Source organism: Lynx canadensis, chromosome C1, assembly GCF_007474595.2.
Source record: "Lynx canadensis isolate LIC74 chromosome C1, mLynCan4.pri.v2, whole genome shotgun sequence".
In the NCBI taxonomy this organism is placed as follows: domain Eukaryota; kingdom Metazoa; phylum Chordata; class Mammalia; order Carnivora; family Felidae; genus Lynx; species Lynx canadensis.
The window spans coordinates 27571614-27599419 of record NC_044310.1 but is presented as its reverse complement, the minus strand read 5'-3'; the positions used below and the strand labels follow the sequence as shown (position 1 = coordinate 27599419).

General features: G+C 41.1%; 1 protein-coding gene across 3 annotated transcripts in view; it reads right to left on the bottom strand.

Moving 5' to 3' along the window:
• The window catches only part of THRAP3 (thyroid hormone receptor associated protein 3), a 76916-nt gene that overhangs the window by 8232 nt on the left and 40878 nt on the right, over nucleotides 1-27806 (bottom strand). For 2 of the 3 annotated variants that reach the window (XM_030323552.2, XM_030323555.1), the window contains exons 3-8: nucleotides 12076-12243; nucleotides 6530-7435; nucleotides 4276-4989; nucleotides 3158-3330; nucleotides 2294-2405; nucleotides 1175-1259 (exon numbers count right to left, since the gene is read on the bottom strand). In XM_030323552.2, coding sequence (XP_030179412.1) covers nucleotides 1175-1259; nucleotides 2294-2405; nucleotides 3158-3330; nucleotides 4276-4989; nucleotides 6530-7435; nucleotides 12076-12212 — 2127 coding nt within the window. In that variant the 5' untranslated portion in view covers nucleotides 12213-12243. Of the gene's footprint in view, nucleotides 1-1174; nucleotides 1260-2293; nucleotides 2406-3157; nucleotides 3331-4275; nucleotides 4990-6529; nucleotides 7436-12075; nucleotides 12246-27806 lie in introns of all 3 variants that reach the window. The other variant, XM_030323553.1, reaches the window with a different exon arrangement.

The following is a 27806-nucleotide window of genomic DNA, read 5'->3' as shown; positions in this document are numbered from 1 at the left end:
AAGCACCAGGATTTGCCTCATGGGAAGTAAAACTTCCCTAAAAGAGGAAGGAATGGGGAGCTGACTCTGTATTAACACTGCACTTACACAAACTACTAAGCTTTTTGCCGAAATAAGTTTAAGGTTTATTTTTATCATGTTGGTTTTGAGAGGGAATGGGGCCTCTGCACCCTCCAAAGACAAAAACAGAACAAAACAACAAAACAAAGGCAGACGCTGCTCCCTGAGGCCGTGCACCCCCAGCACCTCTATGGGGTCAGCTCTGCGAGGCCTTGAGGACCAGCTCTCTTCTGCTGTTTCAAAGCCTTGCATTTCACATGGTTAGTGCCGAGCTGGGGGAGTACCGGGGGGTGGGGGAGGCGACAAATGGAGAAAAAGAAAAGGGGGTGGGAGAGAAGACACTGTGCCAGAGTGCTTCTCATCACATTCAACTACCAGGACAATTCTGTCCAGAAGACTTGAAGATTAATATCTTTAGAAAAGGTTTCAGCAGCAATGGAAATCTTTAATTTTAAATTTTAACTGCATATGTGAATGAAGGTCAATAAACACTAAGACTTAAAAAAAAACCCAAACCTATTATTTCACAGTAAAAAGACTGCATACAAGCTTTAACTTCTTAATAACTATGTTTGCGTGCACATCATTGCAAATGTAGCTGGGCTATCAAAATAATGTTTAGCTTTTAAAGTAACAGTAACCGACAGATGATAAATATGGTACAATGTTAGGAAAAAAAACTGGACTAGCTGTTTAAAACAGTCTACCATGTTAAGATATGAATATTTCACTCTCCTCTGACATGCATGTCTTTTTGAAATCATGGTTGGAAATAGTGCATGTAATATAGTTGATTTGATAATACTTACAAGCAGAAAAATATCACAAAAAGTTTCTTCTCTCATCATGGGCACTTGTTCCAAAACTCCTCTCTTTTTTTTCTCAAGCTCACCTCAATAGACTTTGGGGTCATTTACCATATTCTAACCACTTCACAAAGGTTGTTGATACATTTAATAAAAATTAACCCTTTGTAGTTCATTTTTAGAATTATGCCCATCCTTAAAAGAAAAACACAAACTTAAGTAGAGAGTAATTTAAACAAACACATTTCTGTCAAGTTCATGCCCAACGCACTCATTTTGTTGGAATTACGATCAAAGCAACAGTTCACCTTGTAGCCAGGTTCCCGTGGGCTTTTCATTTCGTCATGAGCCAAACCATGTTTTCTGAATGTACTGGGAGAAATGTCTATCCTCCTAAAAATTGAAAACAGAAAAAAGGTTTAATATCCCACAGTACGAATACAGTAGTGGTAACATTTTAGTTCATAAACTGGGCAACAGAATCATAGGCATTCTTTTTCATTATGTTTCCTAACTTAGACACATACATTATTTACATTCTTTGCTTATATGTTTATACTCTCCCATAGGTGTGTCCGTGAGCACACAGGCGCGTACACACAACATACGCACCAACCTCTCAAACTCAAACTGAAGAAACTTCTCATTCCTTCCCAATACTGTTACAGCCAGGAAGAAAGACTCACCTACACCCACACCTTTTATCTCAAATTCACATCAAGACTATCCATGCCCTGCTAACCTCAAAGAGCAGTTTTCATCTTGGGAAGAAGAATATAATAGCCCATTATTTACCTATGAGATTCGGTCTAGATGAGAAAACAACGGCCTGGCACGTACACACACCCCAAAGACCCTAAAACCCGAAGACTGTTGTAGAAACAGCATTCTCCTACCTACCGCAACAGGCTCAAGAGCGGACTATTAAGAAATTGAAGATACGGCCAAGTTTGTTTCTAGACAAAGCCCGTAACTGCTGAATATACAGCCACAATTGAATGTGATACTCTAAAACTGCTGGGCTTTTAAACCCTTTGACACAATTCTGCAAGCTCTCCCACCCACTGCAAATTCTTCCAAAAGAAGTAGATATATGGAACACAGGGGTTGCTTACAGAAAGTGAGCATTTACTCTGCCTATAGAAAGTTCACAGTGGTCACAGGTTACTATTTGTCAGCTCCCAACAATACAAGGATTCATCTATATCAAAAGGCCGGTCTTCCTCAGGCCCAAAGTGAGCAACCATAGTCATTAAGGCATGTCCTTTCCACTCAAACAACAAACACCCACTGCTACCCTAGAGTCTGGAGAGTGTTTACCCTAAACCCTGCTGCTAACGCACCTAATGTTGATAAAAACAAGAGGAGTTTATTATCTGATGAGCAATCTTTTATGGCCACCTCCAGTGTAAGGCTGAAGTCCTCACCTGTGTATCTCTGGGCTTTTCTTGTTTTTAGCCGCCTCCTGCTCAGTTCCTCTCTTTAGGTATTTAGTAAAGCGCTCATGCAATGTCATTCCTGAGGACCCAAAGTGATGCTCTGTGGGAATTCAAAGAACACGTTATGCTACCAAAGGCAGAATATTCAACTCTTCTGCATGAACCTGTAGCCAGAGATGTGACTCAAGTCGTCAAATACACGTAACAAACACGCTGAAAAGAGGAAGGAAAAATGGCTGGTTCAGACACGATCCAATGTTGGCCAATGGGTTTCCACTATATAAGTCCCTTGTCTTAGGACATGGATACAAGGAAACCGAGAGCTCACTTCTCTGTGAATCACAGTACCAACTCCCACTGGAGTTTAGATTTCAGGTAGAACCTGTAACTGGCCCAACCTAGCTTCTGTATCACTTCTCTCAGCCATTCCCAACCTGCCCACCTCAATCTGCCCAGGAAATGGTAGAATAATGTGGGGAAGAAATTCACACCACAAAGTCTCTGAGAGATCTCTACAGGCTTTCATCTGCTAGAAAGGAAAAGACAGAGGTGCTGGAAAAGCCACTTTTCATACTTCCTTCTGCCAGCATTTTAAACCTTACATGAAGTATTTTACCTATTCTCACGAGCACAGGTTACTATAATTTCGAAATGTTCAAGTCTGTAATTACAAAATGGAAACTCCTCCTCGGAAGGAATTTCCTTCAAGCCAGTCCCTAGCTTCAAAGGCCCTTTTGATGAGATAAAGGGCCCCAAAAGGCTCCCTTAGTCACCCACTCATCCTTCTGCTTATAGCAGAGGAAGCTAAGCACACAGAAAGGGAGGCTCAAGCAGGCTGGGGTCTGCACTCACCTTTAACATGGTGAACAATGGTCACTATATGCTGGGCAAACAGTTCAGAGGGGCTCCGCTGAGATTGAGCTGACTGTATGTGCTGGAAAATGGAACGAAATTCCTGTTCCTTTTTGTTGCTATGGACTAGATCCCGACAGAGCTTGCGTTCCTGAGCCAATAAGCCACTGGGTCTGAAAAAGAAACATAGGGAGGCCCCGTGTAACAAGATATACAGGAAGTCAAAACACTCAAACCCTAAAAATACAATGCTTTTTTTTCCTCAGTAGTTTTAAATTTACCCACAAAGTTCCTTTTTTGCTTCCTACCCAAGTTCAAAGTAATTTCAATGGACCATAACTAGGGAAAAGGGCATCCAAAATCTCTCTTCCCTTTTTTCACTGGGAGTCTTTGAGAGGAACAAATGGTCAGGGTAAAGTACTGAACATCAGTAACTCTGTTTTTGGAGTCGCTGCTGGTTTTAACACACACAACAAATTGAAAAGTATTTAAAAGATCAACTAGCTTGCCCAGCCAGGGCCACTCAGTGAAGTGACACAGTGACGTGGGAGGTGCCTGGAATGCTGCTCAGGCAGACTTCCAACTGGCTGTGCGGTTCTCACACCAGGTATAAAACACAGTCAGTCTGGGCCTTACCGTTCTTCCCTAAAGTTCTGCCAACACACCCTTCTTCCACCCAAGCCCCAACTTTAAAATTGCTATGTTATGTGATGGAGGTCTGTAGTAATAACTGACTCTGGTAACCAGCATGGAAAAATGGATTCTGGATGGCTCCACAGGCAAAATCACCTTAAGCACATTTAAGGGGAAAAAATGGGATGACAGGGGATATGGGGTAGGGTAATGGACAGAGGTCAAGAGGGGACCCAACACCCAGAAAGCCAGTCACTGAAGACTGCAAAGATGCTTCACCACCCCTGTGATACTGCCCCCAACACATAACTCCTTAATGACACACACTTCTCCACTGAACACAGGTTGACGTATCAGCTATGAAACTTGGATAGCACAGGAAATACAGGAGGGGCCTGTCCTGGTTCCAGAACATCCTTAGAGAGAGGGATAAGGAGATGCCCCTTAGACCACTACAGCCCTGAGGTTCAAGGACCACACCTCACCTGGCAAGGTCCTCATCAAAAGAGTCCATCCGGACATTGACCTGGGCCTCTCGAGTAATAGAAAAGGAAGACTTCCCTGAGGAAAAGTCTCCTTTGGCTCCTAGCTTCTCTCGGCTCTCAGAGGTCTTTCTCGGGGGAGGTGAAGAGCTTTTCTCCTGGACTGCTTTGTAAGCGGTCACTCGGAAATTCTTTTCAGGCACAAAGCCCCGGTGCCCACTTTCGGTTCTCTTGGGCCCTCCCCGATCCTCCTTTTTGGATCTCTCTGAGAAAGATTCCTCCTCCAGCTCCTCGGTTTTCCTCTGCTTTTCCTTTCCTGGAGGCGCATACACCAGGCCCTCCCATTTGCCGGACTTCTCCTCCTCCTGGTTTTTGTTTGCACCTGCTATAACTTTCGACATAAATTTGGGTTCATCATCAAACTCTGATTCCTTCCTTCCCTTCGCTTTGTCTTTATCTTGACCATCCATGTCCTCCTTATGGAAGTCAGCCATCTTCTTCTCAAAGTCATCTCGAAGCTTATACCTTTTGGGAGACTGGCTACCCCGAAAAGACTTTTCAGCATCAGTTTTGGGAGCAAATGGATCAGATTTCATTTTAGCATCACCCAAGCCCGTGTCAGAGAAGCTCCCTTTTTCTTTCATTTTCTCTTTATCAGTGTTTGTTTGTTTCTGTTCCTTATCTTTTCCGTTCTCGGTCTTCTGCTCTTCTAGGTACCTAGTTATAAAACACAAGGGAGACACAAAAGAGGCTTCTTTAAGCAACCTGATCTAAAACAGCACCATTCTTTTTTTTTTTTTTTTAATTCTCTGAACAAACATGTCTTGTAGATTCGTGTTACCAAAGGACTTTCTACTTGGTTACTTTCTAGTAATTTCTAAAAAGTGGCCCTTCACAGATCTATGAACTTGGATGCCATTTAAGAGAAAAATACATGGCCCATGGAGTTGTATCTTACGAGAGCAACCAAAAAGAAAACAGCAAAGGTAATTTTTTAGGATACTAAAAAACAAAAACCTACTTACCTGTAAGTGGTCTAGGAAAAAAAAAATTAAGGTCTTATCCAACCTTCACTCAGTCACTTAAAATCTGCTTTCAGCAAAGTTAACATAGAATGTTCAACCTTGGACTGTTTTGCTTTTTATACAACTCACATTTGGAAATACAAGTCTCAAAAGAGACTTCATGTTTGCTTCAAGTCACCTAGAAGATCTAAATATGAAATATACTGCGAACACAAATAAAAACAAAATACAAGTTAATTGGGGGAAGAGGGCAAAAACCATCCTACTCGTTCTTATGGAAAAGCAGAGCTCATCCTTGAGTCTCCTAATGAGACTCCCAGTCCTGGCAAGGAACCACACTTACACTTTAAAGCAGACTCACTGAAGACTGGAAAGTACAGAGGCTGAACATCTCATTTGTACCATTAACGAAGAAGTCTAATCAAGTTATAGTTGAGTTAATATGGCAAAGAAGAATCAAAGGACAGCAGGGGCACCAAAGAATATGCTAATGAGACAGAGAGAGAGAGAAAAGGAGGGGGGAACCACCTGCCCGGTTAAGTACCTCTTGACAACCTGGTCCCAATGCAACTTCCCTGTTCCGTCTCTGCCATCCCAATCCATCCAACCACACAAAGATTCAGGTTCCAACTCACCATGTCCCCCACAGCAGAAGCACAGTCACGTCCTCTCCTAACACACGCAACCTGGTTAGCTTCTACTGGGACACACACCCACCTTGTGATTTTAAAACAAGGGCTTCCTGGACTAAGCCTCAGTCTTTCCCATTTTGCCCAGTCTCCTCAACTGGAGGGTGTGAGGGTACAAGGTGTAGCTCTTCATCATCATGGGCTGATGCAGACTGATCACAGTAGATGGTGGGTCCTAGAGGGTCTAACATCTCCAATGGCCCGCTCATTTTGGCAAAGACCATAATTTTTTGATAGGTGACCCACAAAACTCTGTTCTCTGGCTTACGTTGGTAGAATCCAAGGCAAATTTTAAATGTGAAAACATCATTGCAGAGCAGTCTAAAGAAACTTTATGCTACAATACAAATTCAGGGAGGCAGGAAAGCTAGAGTTAAGCTAAAGGTTTCCTTGGGTGATGCTTTTCAAGGTTGCTACTGCAAAGTTTAGGAAACGGGGATTACCTTATTACCATTAATCAGAGCTCTAACCTAGATCACATTACAATTAAACTGCCAGCTGGCGAGATAAAAACACAACCAGGAGAGGAAACGAGACACTTGCCTCTTTGTATAGGCTGCTCCTCCTGGAGCAGCAGCCTCCTCCTTCTGAGACGAGCCATACGTGGAGCCAGTGGCCGGTGGACTCTTACCCACAGGGCTCTTTTTGGATGGACTCAAGGACCCAGAGCCATGATCGAATGGACCTTGGTGTGTCCCGGCCTGGTACCCAGCACCACTCTGCAGAGTTGAGCCCATCTGGGACGTGCTGGAAAGTGGAGGGCTAGGTTTTGGCACAGGGCTAGGACGGGGTGAGCGCCGCCTCACCACCACAGACTGGAGCGGGCTTTTGAGAGCAGGGCTTCGCTCCCGGGGACTCAACTCAGAAACTGCAGAGGCCCGTGACGCAGAACCAGCAGTGTATGTGGTGGCATCTGGCCACGGTTTCGAGCTGTCAGATGCTTTTGTGTCTTGAGAGGTGCCTCCAGAGAACGTCTGCTCCTTGGCCTCATCTCCTTGGTTATCCCCAGCAGCCTGAGACGGCCGGCTATCCTTGGAAGAGGACTTTTTCTCCTTTGCAGACTTGCGCTTAGAAGATTCAACTCGGCTGTGGTTGGAGGAAGAACGAGACGATGAGGAGCGCCTCGACCTGTCAGAGGAAGACTTATCGGAGTTTCTAGAATGGCTCCTGGACCTCGGTGAAGGGGACCTTCTCTTTGGGGACCGGGATCGGGAACGGCCCCGACGAGGACTGTATGCTTGCCGGTAATTCTGCCAATTCGAGCGGTAGTTTCCATAGCCTCCTCGGTTATACTGGCCCCACGGATAAAAGCCTCTGTTGCGCCCACGGAAATAATAGGGCCTTCTATAGCCTCTGTTGTGACCTCGGAAATCCCGATTCTGATATACTCTTGGGTGATTTCTCTCTCTGTTATGAGCTGGAGAATATGATCTGGAACGAGACCTAGAACTGAAAAGGGGGAGGAGGGAAACATTTGAATTTTTGACACAAGCCTTTTATTTAAGACATCCCTGCCAACAAAGAGCTAACGGTTTGAGATCCTGTTCTTAAGTATTTTATTTTCAAAGAAAGGGCACAATTTAAATATCTGATCCCACTGCTGACCCATATGAAGTCCAAATACACAGATATGAATCGTTTTAACAATTACACATTGAGATTGCCTCATTAATATTGTAGCCCTTTTTAAATAGAAATGTGTTTCTACAATGCTTAAAAGAATAATGTTCTTAATGTAGTACACTAAACAAAATCATTTTAATATAGTATACACGTTGCTGAGAATTTCACATGGGATTCTACAGGTCCCTAAACCATTGGAAGCCAGGAAGAATGCAAGCTTGAATCTGCAGACAAAGGTCCAGACTAAATGTAGGTCCTCACCCCCTATCATGGTATAACACTCTATTCCTCATCCCATTCAGCCCTCTCTGTCTATGCAGGACTACTTCCTTAGATTCCACTAAAACCTTGGGTTGTAAACACACAGTCCCAACCAAAGAACACTTAAACAGGAACTTGGAGATGCTACTGCTCAGAGCTTAAAACAATTCACTGAAATCAGGTCAGCAAAAGATACAAAAATACTGTTTTTCTTACTGGGGACCTGGGGGCACCTGGGTGGCTCAGTCGGTTTAAGAGCCCAACTTCAGGGGCGCCTGGGTGGCTCAGTCGGTTAAGCGTCCGACTTCAGCCAGGTCACGATCTCGCAGTCCGTGAGTTCGAGCCCCGCGTCAGGCTCTGGGCTGATGGCTCGGAGCCTGGAGCCTGTTTCCGATTCTGTGTCTCCCTCTCTCTCTGCCCCTCCCCCGTTCATGCTCTGTCTCTCTCTGTCCCAAAAATAAATAAACGTTGGAAAAAAAAATTTAAAAAAAAAAAAAAAAAAAAGAGCCCAACTTCAGCTCAGACTGTGATCTCATGGTTTGTGGGTTCAAGCCCCACATCGGGTTCTGTGCTGACAGCTCAGAGCCTGGAGCCTGTTTCAGATTCTGTGTCTCCCTCTCTCTCTGCCCCTCTCCCCACTCACACTGTCTCTCTCAAAAATAAACTTAAAAAAAAATATTTACTGGGGACCTGGAAATGGTTTCATTTCTTAGGTGGATGACTTTCTGTTGTTGAATCACACGATCCTACCTAGGTGCCACAAGAGGGCACCATCTGACCATAAACACCCAAGTACACAGGAGGTTCAGTAAAGAAAATGACAAAACCAACCCCTCTTCCGGCACCACCACCCACACGTCTTTCAAGTGAACCTAAAGCCAAGTGTTGTGTTCTTCATCCAACAATCTGGGACTCTAATTGGGCAAAGGGGCATTTCCAGAACCACAGGGATTTAACAGTAACCTGATTTTGTAAAAATTACATGTTTATGAATGCTAAGTTTGTCAATGACAGGGAGCTGTTTTGATCCAAAAGCCAAAGTTATCTGTTGGTATAAAAATCTGCTGGGGTTCTTGGACACCAAATGTGCCTTGTCAATTATGATATACATCATTAACATAAAAGTATCTAAAATTACTAGAAAAAAGTCTTCGCAAAAATACTTTCTTTACATACAGTAGAATAAAAACCTTCAGTTAATCAACAGAATTTTTCATATTTGGCCTAACCAAAAACAGATTTTATTTGCTTGTTTTATAAATAACTCCATTTAGCAAATATGACAGATCTTAACTAAACAAATGGTGTTTTTGAAAAGAAATTTATATTAATCTATAGAAGATAAGAGTGGGATTGGTCTTCCCAAGGTGTTCTTTATTCACCCAAGAACAATTGTGACTGGCAAAAATGTATCTTATGGCTGGTTGTTAACAGTTACTATTTAAGTACAATGAAAAAAAACTTACCTTCCATACTTTTCATTCGAAAACAGTAACAATATAAGAAAAGAAGGAAGAGGCAGATGCAGGCTATGAAAGTGTGTATGACCCGATTAAATGGCTATACTTGAGGGAGGTGATGCACCACCAGCACTAAGGAGGGTTTAATTCATGTCCCATCCTCAGAGGCTACTGCTGCTTCTGTCACCAACTACTAGTGCGGGCCCTGTGGCATACCGCATCCAAACCCCGCAGTCATTGCACAGATGCAAGAACATGAGTCTCTGCAGATTGCAAATGAAGTTATTTACAAGAAGTCACTTAAAAGGATACAGTCTGTGAAATACAAGGAAACAATCAATTTTCTCCAATTCTGTAGAACTCAGCAGTTAAGTTAATTTAAAGGCATGGTTTCTCAAACTCTCTGGATAGTATACTTTCCTTGTAGGAGAGGGGAAAAAAAGGAAAAAAAATCATGGAACAGATAAGCCAGAAATAAAAAGTGAACATCCAGTGGCAAATTTATCTGTTTCTAAAAAACAGAGATGTCAGACTAGAATCGAGTATAAAAACATGTTTTCCAGTGGAGAAATTCCTCCAAAATAACAATCTTCTTGGTATAAGATAGCACATAAAGTGGCTCTAGCCCTACCCCAGCACATACTGCCCGAGATATTTTTCCCTCATTTGCCAAGTCAGTGACCATGCCAAATAATCTGTAGAATACGAAGAGATCTGTCCAGACAGATCTGCCCGGAATCCCAGCTACCACAAATACTTCAGAGCCGGTTAGCATTTTTCAATCTGGTTTGTGTGCGTTCAATTTTGTCATTCAGTTTTGGTTGTAGAGCCCTTGTTTTTGAGGCAATTACTTAATTTCCATCTACTAGATTAAGTTTTAAAGTGTTACTCTCTTCAGAACAAACTGACCTAAAGTGAAGTTGAAATGGCACTAATCAAAAGACTCTGGGGGCAAAGCAGGAGTAGGTTACTAAGAGTCTCTGCTCAGTCCCATGCCTTGACAGCAACTTCCTAAGGTAGATATAAATATATTTTGGTGGGTTTCCCTCTTCTTTTTTTCGGGGCTGGTGAAAGGTAGAAATTTATTTATATTGACTCTGACACAATTAAGCAACAGTCTCTAGCCTAGGGCTTGAACAAAGTTTGACCTAAAAATGCATGCCCAAAAAACATGGAAGAAGAGAGGGTGAGAGACTAGGACTCATTATCACAAAGTGTCATATTATCTTTAAAAAAAAAAAAAAAAAAAAAAAAAAAAAAAAAAAAAAAAAAAAAAAAAAAAAAATCTAGTGTTTCTTCTGTTTGAGGAAGAGACTGTATATTCTAACTTATAGCAGAATCATTAATAGCGGTACCTGGGTGGCTCAGTCGGTTAAGTCTCCAACTTCAGCTTGGGTCATGATCTCACAGTTTGTGAGTTCGAGTCCCGTATCTGGCTCTGTACTGACAGCTCAGAGCCTGGAGCCTGCATCAGATTCTCTGTCTCCCTCTCTCTCTGCCCCTACCCCACTAGCGCACTCTCTCTCTCTCAAAAATAAATAAGCACTACAAAAAAAATATTTTTTTAAAAGAATCATTAATATTTATGCACACCAACTTTTTATTCACCCTCTGGTCTGAAATTAATTTTTTCAGGCAGGCCTCTCACAGATTCCATTTAAGATGTTGGGAGGAAAAAAAGAATCCCCCCAATTCCTTAAGACATTTTAGAAGTGTTTCACAGGACTACAGAAGTAAAGAACACAACTTAATAACTACTTTTCCTGAGGTTTATTTTAAATTTTGTAATCAATTCATTTAACAAAAGAATTCTAGAAACTTATGTGAAATAAGGAGTGCAGGGCAGGGGGAGGGGGTCCAAGTGGTGAAGCTGAGAAACTACTTCCTTGCCTGGTGCGATTCTGATAACAAGAACGAAGCTGTGCAAATATCCCCCTTTGGTATTTAAATACATCAATATTCATGGATAGAAACTTGTATCTACAAAAAAGTTCTTGTCTGTTCACAAGAAAAAATTACAAGTTGTAAAGAATGAAAAACCCAACTCACAATACATGAAAAGAGGAAACGAGATGGAGGTTTTTCTAAGACATAACTGAAACCGGGAGACCCACTGAAAGATGTGAAACCTGACAGAATTAAAGAATACTGGCAATAAATTCAAAAGAATTATTTGTACACTTAGGCACAGAGATATCTACCAGAGTGATTTTTAGATAGTTTTGCTGTGTTTTACTAAATAGACACAGCTTGTTAGTGACTGGCACATCAGATGTACACAAATGACTCCTGTTAAGTTTTTGTGGTTTAATTACATTATTGAATTAATGAGGCTTCTTGCCTCGCAAAGTTGCTCATAGTATTAATCCCCTTAGCTATCTTTTCTTTGGTGATGATGCATACAACCTTTTGTCCAAAGCCTGCAAAAATACCTCAGGAGGAAATCAATCACGTGTAGAGATTTGAAGCAAGCAGCTCAAATAAAACAAAATGCTCTTTCTTCCAAAGTAGATGAGAAACAGTACATGCTGGCAGAGGAGAAAAGGAATTAGGCAAACAGTATGGCAATCAAAGGTGATTTGGATTTGCAGCGTTTGAACAAACCTGTAATATCTGACAGCCCAACCCTCTACTTGAAGCCAACCCCCCACTCCATTTGACACTCACAGAGTCTAGCAAAACATCTTCAGAGACCCTCACTGACCGATACAATGGTTATCCCGATATACAATCACATCCCCTTACCTCAGCCTGCGCTTCCTTGAACGAGAAACAGATCGACTTCTGGACCGAGACTTCGAAAATGAACGAGAACGAGATCTTGATGCAGATCTTGAGCGAGAAGAGCGAGATCCAGACTTGGATTTGTTTGTTTTTGACATCTCTGAAGAGAGGGTCACTTTTCAATTACACCTAAAGTAGAAAACAGATGCAAACAAATGAGGGAATACCTTTGCAAACTTGAACTTCTCTGGACACTTAGAAACAATTGTTTTTTTTAAACAAATGAAATGACTGATTAAAAACACTGCCCATTTATCAAAAGGAATTTCTACGGTATTCACACTTCATTTAAAAAGATTTTTTTAGGGCCAGGTGGATGGCACAGTCGGTTAAGCAACTGACTCTTGATTTCAGCTCAGGTCTTCACTCTCGGGGTCACGAGTTCAAGCCCCATGTTGGGCTCTGCCCTGGGCATGAAGCCTACTTAAAAAATAAATAAAATTTGGGGGGGAGGGGTGCCTGGCTGGCTCAGTTGATGGAGCATGCAACTCTTGATCTCAGGGTTGTGAGACTGGGCCCCATGCTGGACATGGAGCTTACTTTAAAAAGTTTTTTTATTTTTTATTTTTTTTTAGGGAAGGATTTCTAAACAGCACAATCCCAAACAAACCAAGCCACAGCAGCAAATGGAAAATCTGACCTGTAGCTCTGACTTGGAAACACAATAAACCACTTAACAAAGTGAGAGGAGCTACCAATGATTTGGTACACATAGTCTTTTTTTTCAATAAGCAGACAAGTTTTTCAGACTAAGTCAGCTGTTAAAAGTATTGAGAAGACCTGGGACAGGTTTCCCAATTCTTTTTTTTTTATTTTTAATGTTCATTTTTGAGGGAAAGAGGGAGAGGGAGGGGCAGACAGACAACAAGAGACACAGAATGTGAAGCAGGCCCAGATTCTGAGCTGTCAGTACAGCAGAGCCCGATGCAGGGCTTGAATTCATGAGCTGTGAGATCATGACCTGAGCCGAAGTCAGACCCTTAACCAACAGCCACCCAGGAACCCCCTGGGTTTCCCAATTCTAAGAAAAGAAACTCTATGCAATGATGTCTTGTTACTGAGTGTATGGCAACATCTGACCATTTCTCTACTCCCTAGGCCTTAAAGCCACGGGGCAAATCCTTAATATTTCATTCCAAGAAAGAGGCCTAAAAAGTGTGCAAGAACAACACAAAATGGTGTTGGGAAAACTGAACAGCTACATGCAAACGAATGAAATTGAATGACTTTCTTATACCATACATAAAAACAAACTGAAAATGGATAAAGGACCTAATAAATGTGAGACTTGAAACCATAAAAATCCTAGAAAAGAGCACAGGCAGTAATTTCTCTGACGTTGGCTATAGCAACATTTTCCTATATAGGCCTCATGAGGCAGGGGAAACAAAAGTAAAAATAAACTATTGGGACTACGTCAAAATAAAAAGCTTCTGCACAATGGGGTGCCTGGGTGGCTCAGTCGGTTGAGTGTCTAACTCTTAATTTTGGCCCAGGTCATCTCAGGCTTGCAGGATCAAGCCCCATGTCGGGCTCTGTGCTGGGCTTGGACCTCTCTCTCCCTCTTCCCCTCTCCCCTGCTCCACACTGTCTCTCTCTAAATTAAAAATAAAAATAAATGTGTTTTAAATAAAGCTTCTGCACAGTGGGGGAAACAATCAGTAAAACAAAAAGACAACCTACTGAACAGGAGAAGATACACGCAAATGATATATACGATAAGGGGTTAGTACCCAAAATATATATACAACTCAATACCAAAAACAACAAATAATCCAATTAAAAAATGGGCAGAAGACACAGACATTTCTCTTCAAAGAGGACATACATAAACAGCCAAGAGACACATAAAAAGATGCTTGACATTACTCATCATCAGGGAAATGCAAATCAAAACCACAATGAGGTATCACTTCATGCCTATCAGAATGGCTAAAATCAAAAACACAAGAAACAACAAATGTTGGTGAGAACGTGGAGAAAAAGGAACCCCTGTGAGCTACTGGTGGAGATGCAAACTGGTGTGGCCACTGTGGAAAATAGTTAAAACTTAGAAACAGAACTACCTTATGATCCAGTAATTCTATTACTGGGTATTTACCCAAAGAATATGAAAACACTAATTCGAAGAGACAGATGCATCCCTATATTTATTGCAGCATTATTTACAATAGCCAAAATACGGAAGCAGCTCAAGTGTCCATCAACAGGTGAAAATATAAAGAAGTTGTGGTGGAATGGAATATTACTCAGCCATAAAAATGAGTGAATTCTTGCCATTTGCAACAACATGGATGGATCTAGTGGGTATAATGCTACATGAAGTCAGAGAAAGACAACTACCATATGATTTCACTCCTATGTGGAATTTAAGAAACTAAACAAATAGGGGTGCCTGGGTGGCTCAGTTGGTTAAGAGTCTGATTTTAGCTCAGTCATGATGATCTCACGGTTCTTGTTTCCGAGCCCTCTGCTGTCAGCGCAGAGCCTGCTTTGGATCCTCGGTCTCCCCATTTCTCTGTCCCTCCCCCTGCTTGTGCGTGCTGTCTCAAAAATAAACTTTGAAAAACAAATTTAATTTAAAAAAAGAGAAAGAGGAAAAAAGACATAAACAAAAAAACAGACTCTTAAGCATAGAGAACTGATGATTACCCAAGTGAAGGCTGGAGAGAGGGGGAATGGGTAAAACAGGTGACAGGAAGAGCACTGAGTAATGTACAGAACTGTTAGATCACTATATTGTATACCTGAAACTAATGTAACATTGTATATTATACTTGAATTAAAAAAAAATGCAAGAGTATTCTCAAATACTCTAATACCATGGTACTACAGCCTGTAAAATAGAGGATATTAATCCTAAAATATAAATATAATCCATAAAACACAGTCCTGAGGTAATTTATAAAGTGAAGAACTGTCACTTTCTTTTAGCTCTTCTTTAGCATCAAGGGGCAACCTTTTTTGGGGGTCATTTGCCCATGAAAAAACAAAACTGTCTTTTTCCTTGTTTTTCCTCCCCGGCAGGAATGAATGAATGAATGGAGAGCCTCAGAATTGCGCCAAGCCCGCTGAGTTTGGTCAGCAAGGCACACTCGCACTCTATCAAGCCGTCTCACTTATTCTCCTTTATACCCTATGACTACAACTGTGGCGACTTCCAAGGAGCAAAAAGTTGAAGGGCTATAGCATGTGTGTATCAGGAAGAACAAGGGATCGGCCAAAAACCACAAAGCTGGTTAATAGCCAAACCAGGCCAAAATTCTAGGGCTTATTCTATCACACCTCACTGCTTCACAGTTTTGCTGTAGATTCTTTTATGATGCTGACCCTGGTTTGTAAAGGGAAATGATAATCAACAAACATTTCACCCTCCCCTACCTCTCAGATTTTGTTATTCATATCTCAGCTCAAAAGCCATCTCCTCAGGTGGCTCAGTCTGTTAAGGGATGGACTCTTGATTCCGGTTCAGGTCGTGATCTCATAATACGTGAATTCAAGTTCAAGTTCGCCCCAGTCTCTAATTATTACACCCCAGTTTTAGATACAAATTTTAAGAGTTTGTAGAAAGGCAAGCAAGTCCAGGAAGCTGCTATCGCACTAGATCATAGGGGAAATAACTATACCCATAGGAAAGAGACCTGATTTGGAGGACGGAAAACCACTAGGAAGCCAGAGACACAAACGATAGTAAGATATTGCTAAATGAGGGAACCAAAGACCTAGAGTCTAGGCCCTGCCAAAGGGACTGAACTGTTGTGTGCTCCAGCAAGGTCAAAGAGATTTCCATTTGAAGCCGATTTTTGGCAGAAGTGTCACTGTACAAAGCCAGGGTAGAGGACTAAGTAGCTATTCAGGCATGAAGAGGTGGAGGTGTAACTGAGCAATTTAAAGGAACTGAATACGGAAAATGCATTTTGTTTTTCTGGTTGGCCTTCAGCAAATTTTAGGTATAGTCTTGCTGAATGGATTTTTTCCTGTCACAAATTTAGGGCTATTTCTGCCTCGTGATATCTCTGCCCAATCTTCAATTTTAGCTGAAGTCAGAATGAAAAATCCTTTTAGATCACTGGTATTGTCCACAACAGGTGGACAATAAAAAAAAGAAAAAAGAAAAAAAAGGACCAGCAAGCTAGTGTTGAAATACTCATTTCGCCCCCAGAAATTAGAAAATTACAAAGCTTATTTTCATTAAGAGGAAGAAAAACTTGTCATCTAAATGCAGATAAAGCCAAACCTAACATTTCTAAATATAAACTTACTAGAATTGACAAGTATGCTTAAGAGTCACAATACTGTGATACCACCCTTACTCCTACTCCTGGAACTTTTTAAACGTGAATTGAAACTGATTTTAAAAACATCATTATACTCTGAGAAATAAGTGGAGTGACTCTGGATAAAATGAAACCACAGCTGGAGATAAACCAATGAATCACTTAACTCATTTGAGAGGATGCTAAATAGAGGATAAACAGTTAAATTAAAATTAAAGCAGAATTGATTCTGGCCTTCATGGATCCCAAAGTCTAGAGGTGCTAAAAGACAGCAAATAAGGAAGCAAGCAAAGATGTAATTACAAATTCTGGTAGTTACTAAAAGACAAAGACCACATAATGTTAGTAAGCTTATGCAGAGTAGTACTGACTTATTTTATTTAGATAAGATGATGAAGATAAGATGGTGAAAAGCTGGTATTTAAGTGGTCACCTGAAGAATAACAAACAGCAAATTACAGGAAGCAAAAGGGAAAGGAAGTGTCCAAAAGACATGAAGTTTTTTCTCTGGATATCCATAAATACATATATAAATAAATCCTTTTTAGTATAAGGTAGGGACAAACGTAAGTAAAGCCATTTGATCTGATCAGCAAAGTTCATTCAAAACAACTCTCAATTCTATTTTGAAGACTTTCAGACTTTACGTGATTACACACACCTTTTCCTGTTTCTACCATTTCTTCCTTGTTCATGTTCTACAAATATATCGGGAAATGGGACAAACATCACCTTGGAAATCAATCTGGCACCTTTTTACATGTTACAAATTCCTAGCATTTGATTTCTGTTCAAACTAAAATTTCCCCAAAGGGAAGTTTTGCTTCTTCAACAAACCCCACTCTTCCTGGAGAGGCTTGTTTCATTTCAAATACTATAGAAGAGTCTAGTCCTTACAGAAGAACTATGGCTTAATATGGCAGCTCACGGCTATGAAATGTGCCTCAGGCAAAAACATACCCCCTCAAACACAATCTGGGTAAAAACTTCTTCTCACAATGAAGGTAAGGGAGTGCTGTTCCTCCACCAGCATTATAGAAGAATCCACCAACGGAACAAGTAGCAATCAATACTTACTATCCACTATGTGCCTGGCATGTTAAGGATGCGGAAGCATAGGACCTGGCTCCTAAACTCCTATAGTTAAGGGCCTGGTAAGACCCAAATATCCTCAACTTTCCAATAGTCTTTAGACGATGTGGTACCAGTTTGTCTTCCTTCATTGGAAACTCAGAACTTAAAGGAATTCTCCAAATGTGGCCTACTACAGAACTCTTTAGATACTATTAATGCATCTGAAAATGTCTCTTTCTGGAAAGCCATACCAAGCACATGTAGATTTGGAGCACGTCCCAATGTCTTCTCTCACACACCCTTCTGCAGCTGCAAGATGTCTTCCTCCTCCATCTTGTGTGTTTATCCGACTACCGTTCTCTTTTTTCCTACCTTTTCTTTAAAACCCAAGAGAAGAATTTCAAACAGCCTTTTTGAAATTATTTCAGATACAATTCAGTCACTTGGAGCAAGGGTTCACTTTCAAACTGTTCCCGCAGAGCCACTTGAGAGCACAGTCTCCCAAGCCTTCCCCACCCAAACCACTCCCTCCTCTAATTACCAAGCAGATAAACAGGCCTTGGGAGAACAGATGCATTGTACTTAAAATGAAGGCATTAAGATATATAATTATATGACTTTTATATCATTAAAAACATATCTTATTATTCAACTCAAAGAAGAAGTAACATTGGCAGACAAAGCCAAAACTTCTCTAAATCAAAAACTCTCAAAGGATGAATTAAATTATTCCTTTTCCCTTCTCACCTCAGATTAAGTTTCTTCTCAGTGTCCCTAAGTGATTATGCCAGCATTACCTTGGCCAAGTTGTAGGCATCTGCTGAATTCACCAGAATAAACATTATGGGAGTATTTACCCCATGGCTGGAACCCTGCAGGTAGCCTACTGAAAGGAGGCAGGAGATTGGGTTCCTAAAACTAAGTAGTGCCAGATAGAACCTCAATAGGCCACATGGGGTTCCAACCTTTGCATGCCAAACAACCAAGCTACACATAAACCAAACAATTATCCTTCACTCCATAAATAATTCGGTTCATATTTTAAAAGGTCTTCTCAGACTTTATTTTTAATTATTTTTTTTTATGTTTATTTATTTTTTTGAGACAGAGCATGAACAGGGGAGGGGCAGAGAGAGAGGGAGACACAGAATCTGAAGCAGGCTCCAGGCTCTGAGCTGTCAGCACAGAGCCCGACGCAGGGCTCGAACTCACGGTCCGTGAGTTCATGACCTGAGCCGAAGTCGGACGCTTAACCCGACCAAGCCACCCAGGCGCCCCTCAGACTTTATTTTTAAAGAAAGAGCATTTAGGGGCGCCTGGGTGGCTCAGCAGGTTGAGCATCCAACTTCAGCTTAGGTCATGATCTTGCGTTTGTGAGTTCAGGCCCTGAGTCGGGCTCTGTGCTGACAGCTCAGAGCCTGGAGGCTGCTTCGGATTCTGTGTCTCCCTCTTTCTGCTCCTCCCCCTACTCATACTCTGTCTCTGCCTCTCAAAAAATAAAAACATTAAAAAAAAAAAAGTTTAAAGAAAGGATTTTATTAGTCAAGCAAATAAAAATTAAAGGCAAACATACAATAACCTAAAAACAGAATGGTAACATGAGGCAGACCCAAATCCTCCCTAATATGTGAAATCAATTCAAACCTAAGTCCTTTAAAGCTTTCTAAACCCATGGAAAGATAGGGAAACGGGAGCTGGGCAAGGGACAAATGCCTATGACGAACAGTCTGACCTCTGGATAGCTGCACCTAAACTATTCTGAATGGCTCCACTGCTCTAATCTAATGTCTTGTAGAGGGCTTTGCTGGGCAGACTATATTCTTTTTTTTTCTTTTCTCATTCCCATATCACATTTACTATCTCACAGGACATTCGATTTCTTCAAGAGATCTCACATACCTTGAACATATTCACAACATTTCGCATGGTACTAACTCTCATTTCAATATACACATTACAACCAATTTAAGACCAAAATCCTAGGTATTCTGGTAAACACCAGCCTCTTCTAGCACCAGCAGCTTCCTTGCAGCAATGAAGCATATAGAGGTGCCTTTGTCTTATCTTCCTAAATTACTCAGATGTATTAACATCATGAAACTTTCATTACTAATGCTTACTCCAAGGAACCATGACAGAAAAGCCAAGTGTTAATTCAAGAAAGCAGCAGTGTTACAAAGGAACATTTATTTTAATGTTTAATTTGGGTTACAGGACCCAAGTAAGCTCTAAACCAAGAGAATTTCAGGAAGGATCAATAAATATCACCCTCTAAGAGGCAACTAATGGTCAAAACAATGGATAAGAATGGTCACCTATGGAAATCTTCCCCAAAACTAACCCTCCAAAAAGAAACGCAAGAATCTTAGCATAAGGCTTAGAGTTCTTTTAGGTAAGTCTCTAATTTAAAACGTAAATACCATGATACACTGAAATATTGAAATGCATAACATCTAAGATCTAACTTTATAAAACACACAAGTTTTAGTCACGAATAAATACTGAAAGGAGGAAACAAGCATTAAGAATTTGCATCTTCTTGAAGTTCAGAGAAAGAGAAAGCTAGAATTTAATGACCCATAACAATCATCTAAAGAAACCTAAAAGTACAGGACCATAGAGTTCAAACCTGAAAATTAGCAAATAACCCAATGGAAGTTTCTGCTTTGTTTCTAGCTAAGACAGGCTAGGGTGGGGGTTGTTTGTCCCCAGCAATGTAAAGTTTATAGGATACATACTTATGATGACAATGGGGAAAAGGATTTTAAATTGGGACTATCCTGAAGAGTTAGGATACATCATTTCCTCAAGTAGGGCAATTCAGCTATGATGATTTGATGGGCTTACTTCTTAAGAACATCTAGCTTCTGGGGCACCTGGCTGACTCAAGTCATTAGAGCATACAACTCTTGATCTCAGTCACCGTTGTGAGTTCAAGCTCCACAGTGGGCACAGAGTTTACTTGGGGGTAAAATAAAGAATATCTACTTCCTCCTGCTCTAGATCTAGAATGAGTTCAAGTCCTGCGTTGGGCGCAGAGCTAGCTTGCAGGGGTGGAGACACATCTAGAATCTATACCAAGAATACATTCATCAAACATCCTTCTAAATCAGTTTTGGCCTCTGAATGGACCTGCCTATCATAAAAGACTGTCCTGCGAACTGGCTTTCTTGCTAGATATGTATCTAATGGAAACGGATTCCTGGCACTTTGATTTATCAATAACAACTGCTAGGGGGTGCCTGGGTGGCTCAGTCTGTTGAGTGTTTGATTCTTGATCTCAGCTCAGGTCTTGACATCAGGGGCATGAATTCAAGCCCTGCGTTAAAAAAAAAAAAATTGTTTTTTTGTAATTGAGAACCTCAATAACAACTGCTAATATTTACCAAGATATGCCAGACAAGGAGCTACAAACCTTCAGCATTAGCTCATTTTATACACACAAACCTCATTAAATACTATGCTCTGTCCTGTTTCACAGACAAGAAAAAAAAGGACTTAAGGGGTTAGGTATCTCACCCTCAAAGTTCCAAAGCTAAATAGGTCCAAAATTCAAACATGAATTTTTTTTTCTTTTTTAAAGTTTGAGAGAGAAAGAGCACGGAAGCAGAAAAGGGGGGGGGGGTGGCGGGGAAGGAGAATATCCCAAGCAGCCTCTACACTGACAGTGCCCCAACATGAAGTTTTTAATATGGTGACTCACCATTACCTTAAAGGTTTAGCTACTCCATTTGCATATTGTACCCATCAGTCTCCTGTGAATCTGATCAAGTTAAAGTAAGAATCTCTGGGGGAGCCTGAGTGGCTCAGTCGTTTAGGTGTCCCACTCTTGGTTTTGGCTCAGGTCATGATCTTGAGGTTCCTGAGTTCAAGCCCAGCATTGGGCTCAGCACTGATAGTGCACAGCCTGCTTGGATCCTCTCACACTCCCTCTCTCTGTGCCCCTCCTCCACTCACTCTTGCTCACTCTCTCAAAATAAACTTGAAAAAAACTTTTTAAATCTCTGAAGCATAATGACCTCTGAAAGAACTTAATTCTTATACCAGCAAAGCTGAAATGTTTAAAGCACAAAACAGCTCTCTTCCCCCACCCCTATCTCCAGCTCTAACATTCCAAAAAAATGGAAATAGGCTCTACTTGAAACAAGTCTCAGAACTTCCAGCACAAAAAGTTGTCTCTTGCCAAAGACAGCAGGAATGTTTCTGCCATCAGTCATTTTACAGAGCCTAAATCAGAGAGCTACAGCCAGGTGTAGAGAACAAAGAGCTTCATGTGACAAGAGACTGATAACAAGAAACATGAATACACCTAGGATTAAAAAATGGCCCTCACTTGGGAAGGGAAAATTAGTTTCCACTGTTTATGGATCTCTAACATAACCCGAAAAGGATGAAGAAAGTTCCTGAGGACTGAATCCACATGGGCCTGGACTGGCTGTCCTTTGCAATCACCCCAAGACTGAGTCTCTGCTCTGCCAGAAGACAGCACACTTTTCCAGATCAGATGGCACTACACATTTGAGGACCGTAAGGTTGCTAACCAAATTAGTTTCACAACCTGGGATACCAAAACCAGGAGGCTACAAAATGAGCTGGTCAGAGATCATGTCTGATTTGCTCTCCAGTTGTATCTTCAGCACTTTGCAAAGTCATTAGCCACAAGACTGGACACTTCACATTTCAAACTTCCTCTTCATTCTCCAAGCTCTCCACCAAAGTAGCAGTTTATCAAATATAAATAATACAATCCAGGAATAGAATTAAGTATATACCATAGGCTAACCACTCCTGCTCAATGGGAAGTTGAGATCACTCTTTCTTGTCCCTTCTACATCTTACTCCAAGATACAGAAAGCCAAACTGACCTCCGTGTTAGGGAGATACTCAAACTCTATTTATTAGTGCCAGGTCAGAGTAAAACTTCAATGCCACCAAGTCCAATCAAGACAGCCATGCTTTGGGGGCGCCTGGGTGGCTCATTCAGTTAAGCATCTGACTCTTGATCTCAGCTCAGGTCATAATCTCAAGGTTCCTGGGATCATGTCCCATCCCACAATGGGCTCTGCTCTGACAGCACGGAGCCTGCTTGGGATTCTCTCCCCCTCCACCGCTCATGCGTGTGCTTGCTCTCTTTCTCAATACAATAAATAAATTTAAAAAAAAAAAAAGCCATGCTTTTAATAGTCACTAGTGCAAGAAGTAGAAATTCTTGGTCAACAAGACACAAAATGACTAAGATAAAGAAAAGATAGACGGAAAACTACCAAGAAAGAAATTCACCATTCATAAAAAGTTGTGAACAAAGCAATGGTCTGACTTGTGCTTTGTATGCCTCTGGATACTTCTGGCTAGGAAAGCAGGGCTCAGGTGAAACATTACACATGTTTACTATTTTATGCTTTTCTCTGGAGATTATCCCTCTCCTGAGTGAGAGACAGAAACAGAATCAAGAGCAGCTGGGGGTATCTCTAGGGTAACACTTTGCTAAGGCTTCACACCCCACCCACATCCCTGAAGAAACTGAACTCAGGTGGGGGAGGGGCCTTTGGGGAGAATGACAATGAAGGGGGTCTCTGATCTGATTTCCATTCAGAACTGAAATTAGTATTATATTTACAGATTTAATAATCAACTCTATTAACTGGCTCTCTTAAATTATGAAGTAAGCTAATAAATACAATACTAATTTCAATTCTGAGATTCTAAAACTTATAGAGAAGAATAATCACACATGCATTAAGTACCTTCCTAAAGGTGGGAAAGGGACTTTGGGGAGAATGGCAATTTTATTGCTTAAACAACCTAAAGAAATAATAAAAGACTTGACCTTGCCTAGGTTATAAAATCAAAATTATTCTGGGGGCGCCTGGGTGGCTCAGTCAGTTAAGAATCTGACTTGGCTCAGGTCATAATCTCACAGTTTGTGGGTTGGAGCTCTGCGTCGGGCCCTGTGCTGACAGCTCAGAGCCTGGAGCCTGCTTCAGATTCCATCTCCCTCTCTCTCTGCCCATCCCACACTTGCACTGTCTCTCTCAAAAATAAACAAACATTAAAAAAAAAACTTTAATATATTCTGAAGTTTAGTGCTGAAATTCTTGAACTTTAAATACTGAATTCTATGGAATTTGGTAGAACTTCTTTAAAAATGTGTAATATGTGGGTGCAGATGTACATATAAGATGTACCTACTTAAGCACATGCAGCAAACTGTTTACAGCTGTTACCTCTGCAGAGCAGGAAGGAAGATTTAAGAGGAAGGGGGCAGGAGAAGGGAGAGACACAAAATGAGGGACATAGAATGACAGCTTCTTACTTTACATATAATTCTCTTAGCTGGTCATTTTACAGATGACTTCACCCCATTATTCTAAACATAAAAGTTGTTGACATTCTGGAGTTAATGGGTTGATTCTTTCATCTTTAATGTGGAATCAAACACCTATCTACCTTCTTCTGAGATATTTTAAAAAATCTAAAATAGTAACTTCCATGACCCTAAATAAATAAAGCTGCACTGTAATTACTCGAAGTCCATTTGAGAAAGTCTTATCACATTGGAATTGTTTTATTCTTTTAGGACTTTAGAGAGGGTTAGGAAAGGCTTGCTTTACAGTCAACTGAGGTCTATTTCTTTAAAATGTTTTTATTATGGAAGTGTTGATTCATACTCAAAAATAGAACAGTGTAAGGAACGCAAGTGTGCCCACCACCCAGCTTCAAAAACCATCAACTCTCTGCAGGTAGGCTCTACTTATGGTCAAAACGCTAACAAATTTGGGTGAATGTAGCCAGTCTCTGCAGCTATTTTCCTATATCTTTTCCCTTGAAATAAAAACAGAAAACAAAAAAACAAAAGAACGAAAAACGAGAGACTCCTTATATTAAAAAAAATTACAAATATAAATATCAAATCATTATGTTGTACACTTAAAATTAAACTTTTTTTTTTAATTTTCTTTTTAAAACGTTTATTTATTTTTGAGACAGAGAGAGACAGAGCATGAACAGGGGAGGGGCAGAGAGATGAGGGAGACACAGAATCTGAAACAGGCTCCAGGCTCTGAGTGGTCAGCACAGAGCCCGACGCGGGGCTCGAACCCACGAACCGTGAGATCATGATCTGAGCTGAAGTCGGACGCTTAACCGACCGAGCCACCCAGGCACCCCTGTTGTACACTTGAAATTAGTATATCAATTATACCTCAATAAAAAAAACAAACCTGGGATGCCTGGCTGGTTCAGTCAGTACAGCATGTGACTCTTGATCTTGGGGTTGTAAATTTGAGCCCCACGTTAAGTGCAGAGACCACTTAAAAATAAAATCTTAGGGGCGCCTGGGTGGCGCAGTCGGTTAAGCGTCCGACTTCAGCCAGGTCACGATCTCGCGGTCCGGGAGTTCGAGCCCCGCGTCAGGCTCTGGGCTGATGGCTCGGAGCCTGGAGCCTGTTTCCGATTCTGTGTCTCCCTCTCTCTCTGCCCCTCCCCCGCTCATGCTCTGTCTCTCTCTGTCCCAAAAATAAATAAACGTTGAAAAAAATAAAATAAAATAAAATAAAATAAAATAAAATAAAATAAAATAAAATCTTAAAAAAAAAAAAATCAAAACCCAGATATGCAATGAAGAGACCCAAATCGCTCACCTCTACATGCTTCTCCTTGTGTGCTCTACAAATAAGTCTAAAAGAAGAATCATTTATCAGCAAATAACAATCACTCTGATTTAAATTCAAACACATCTAAAGCAAATTCCAAAGTGCAACCCTAAACTATCTCCTAATTCCAGGACATGAGTAGTCCAAAATACCGTTCCCATTGTGTGCTGTTTCATCAACTTGTTTTTAGAAGTGTGAATACTTCATAACAGCTGAGAAGATCACGATGAGAAAGTAGAAAATACATATTAACAAACTGTATGTTTGATTAGCAACCCCCCAAAAAAACCCAACCCAAGGTTTCTAATTCTACAGAGTCCAAAATCCACTGTAAAAATGGTGACTTCACCACAACTGTTTGGTATTTAGGAAAATACAACTTTGTCATTTTTTTTTCCCGATGTGCCTTCTTATGTCAGCCTTATTATCAACTTCCCTAAAAATAACTTTTATTAGTGAAAGCATATATATTTATGCTAACAATGGACCTGTTTACAAAACAAATTCCCAACTGTCCTAACAGTAGGAGGAACCAGTTTGGCAACCTTCACAGAAATCATGCAGTCTGTACCCAGAAACTGGAGGGATAAAAGCCAGCCAGCAAAGCCCACACCCTTGGAGAAACTGTATCTGGCCCCCGGTTGTTATGTCAGGGTTAACTGCAGAAACAAAAGGCCCAACTGTGTGTACTGTTTTCACTACATAAAAAACTAACATGTCAGTTATCCATAGACACACGGACAATATGTCTAAGTGAGCATTAAGAAGTTTCTCTGAGGGTGAGCTATGAAGTAATTTAAAAGTAGAGCAATTAAGGAATGGCCAGCCTAGCATAAAACTACACATACTAGAAATACTAGGCCAGCTTTTATCCACAAGAGTTCAATTCCAAGTGCTCAAAAACTCAATCTCTGTTCTTTCTTTCCTATCCCTAGTGTTTCTTTGGATGGCAAATGAGAACTCCAAGGTATTTGTCTCTTAGAAAATCCACACCCAAGATTGCACTGTATGTTAACAAACTTGAGAATAAAAAAAAAAAAAAAAAAAAAAAAAAAATTCTTTTATTTATTTTTTTTTTTTCCAACGTTTATTTATTTTTGGGACAGAGAGAGACAGAGCATGAACGGGGGAGGGGCAGAGAGAGAGGGAGACACAGAACCGGAAACAGGCTCCAGGCTCCGAGCCATCAGCCCAGAGCCCGACGCGGGGCTCGAACTCACGGACCGCGAGATCGTGACCTGGCTGAAGTCGGACGCTTAACCGACTGCGCCACCCAGGCGCCCCAAAAAAATTCTTTTAAAGAAAAAAATCCATGGGGCGCCTGGGTGGCTCAGTCGGTTAAGCGGCCGACTTCAGCTCAGGTCATGATCTCGCAGTCCGTGAGTTCAAGCCCCGCGTCGGGCTCTGTGCTGACCGCTCAGAGCCTGGAGCCTGTTTCGGATTCTGTGTCTCCCTTTCTCTCTGACCCTCCCCCATTCATGCTCTGTCTCTCTCTGTCTCAAAAATAAATAAACGTTAAAAAGAAAAAATCCATACCAAGCTGAATAGCAAATAAAGAAAAAAGTGACTTTTTGCTGTCACTTCACACTTGAGGGAAATAGGGAATTCCTTTCTAAAAGTTATTACTATTTACTTTGGATGCTTTGGGCTGCCCTGACCTGTTGGAACAAAACTCATCTCCAAAAGTCACCAGATGATCTGTTACAGATTCTGTGGGTGTATCCAGCAGGGAGCCCATCCTACCTGAGAAAAAGTCTTAACTTCCCTCCTTCTAAGCCCAAGCACCAGTCAGCTAATATACAAGAGACTTGTTCTAGTCTTCTGTTGAGCTATAAACTGCTTTCTTCCTTCTCTCTCCCCACAAAATATCAAGGCCCCCAGGGGAGGGCAGAACTGATCTTTTTCACTGACACTGGTGAGCAATGAAAGGCTGGAAAAAAAAAATAATTAACTGGCACCAAGCAAGTGCACAAGCACCTTAAATGAGGGAAATTTATCAAAACCAAATTAATGCTAATAAACCCAGAAGCCCTTACATGGGCCAAGTATTTTTACCTCTCTGTGACTGTTTTTTCAATAAAATGATGACTTGGAACAGTTTCCTACTGTCAAAAAGCTTGAAAATCTACACAAACTTAGGAGGACATCCCTCATCCTTACTTCAGGTATATCTTACAACTGGAATTAGGGGCCCCTTGGTGGCTCAGCCAGTTAAGCTTGCAACTCTTGATTTCAGCGTAGGTAATGATCTCAGGGTCATGAGATCAAGCCCTGCATAAGGCTCTGTGCTAAGAGCACAGAGCATGCTTGGGATTCTCTCTCTGCCCCTCCACTGTCTCTCCTTCAAAATAAGTAAATAAACTAAAAACAAACAAACCTGGAATTAAATGGAATAGCTTAAGTTTTCAGCTTTTAAAAAAGAATCTCATCCGGGTGCCTGGGTGGCTCAGTTGGTTAAGCATCCGACTTCAGCTCAGGTCATGATATCAAGACTTGTTGAGTTCAAGCCCCACATTGGGCTCTGTGCTGACAGCTCAGAGCCTGGAGCCTGGTTTGGATTCTGTGTCTCCCTCTTTCTCTCTACCCCTCCCCTGTTCATGCTCTGTCTCTCTCTTCTCAAAAATAAATAAAAACATTAAAAAAAAAATCTCATCCTTCCATCCCCTATCAACTCTGAGATTTACTGTAG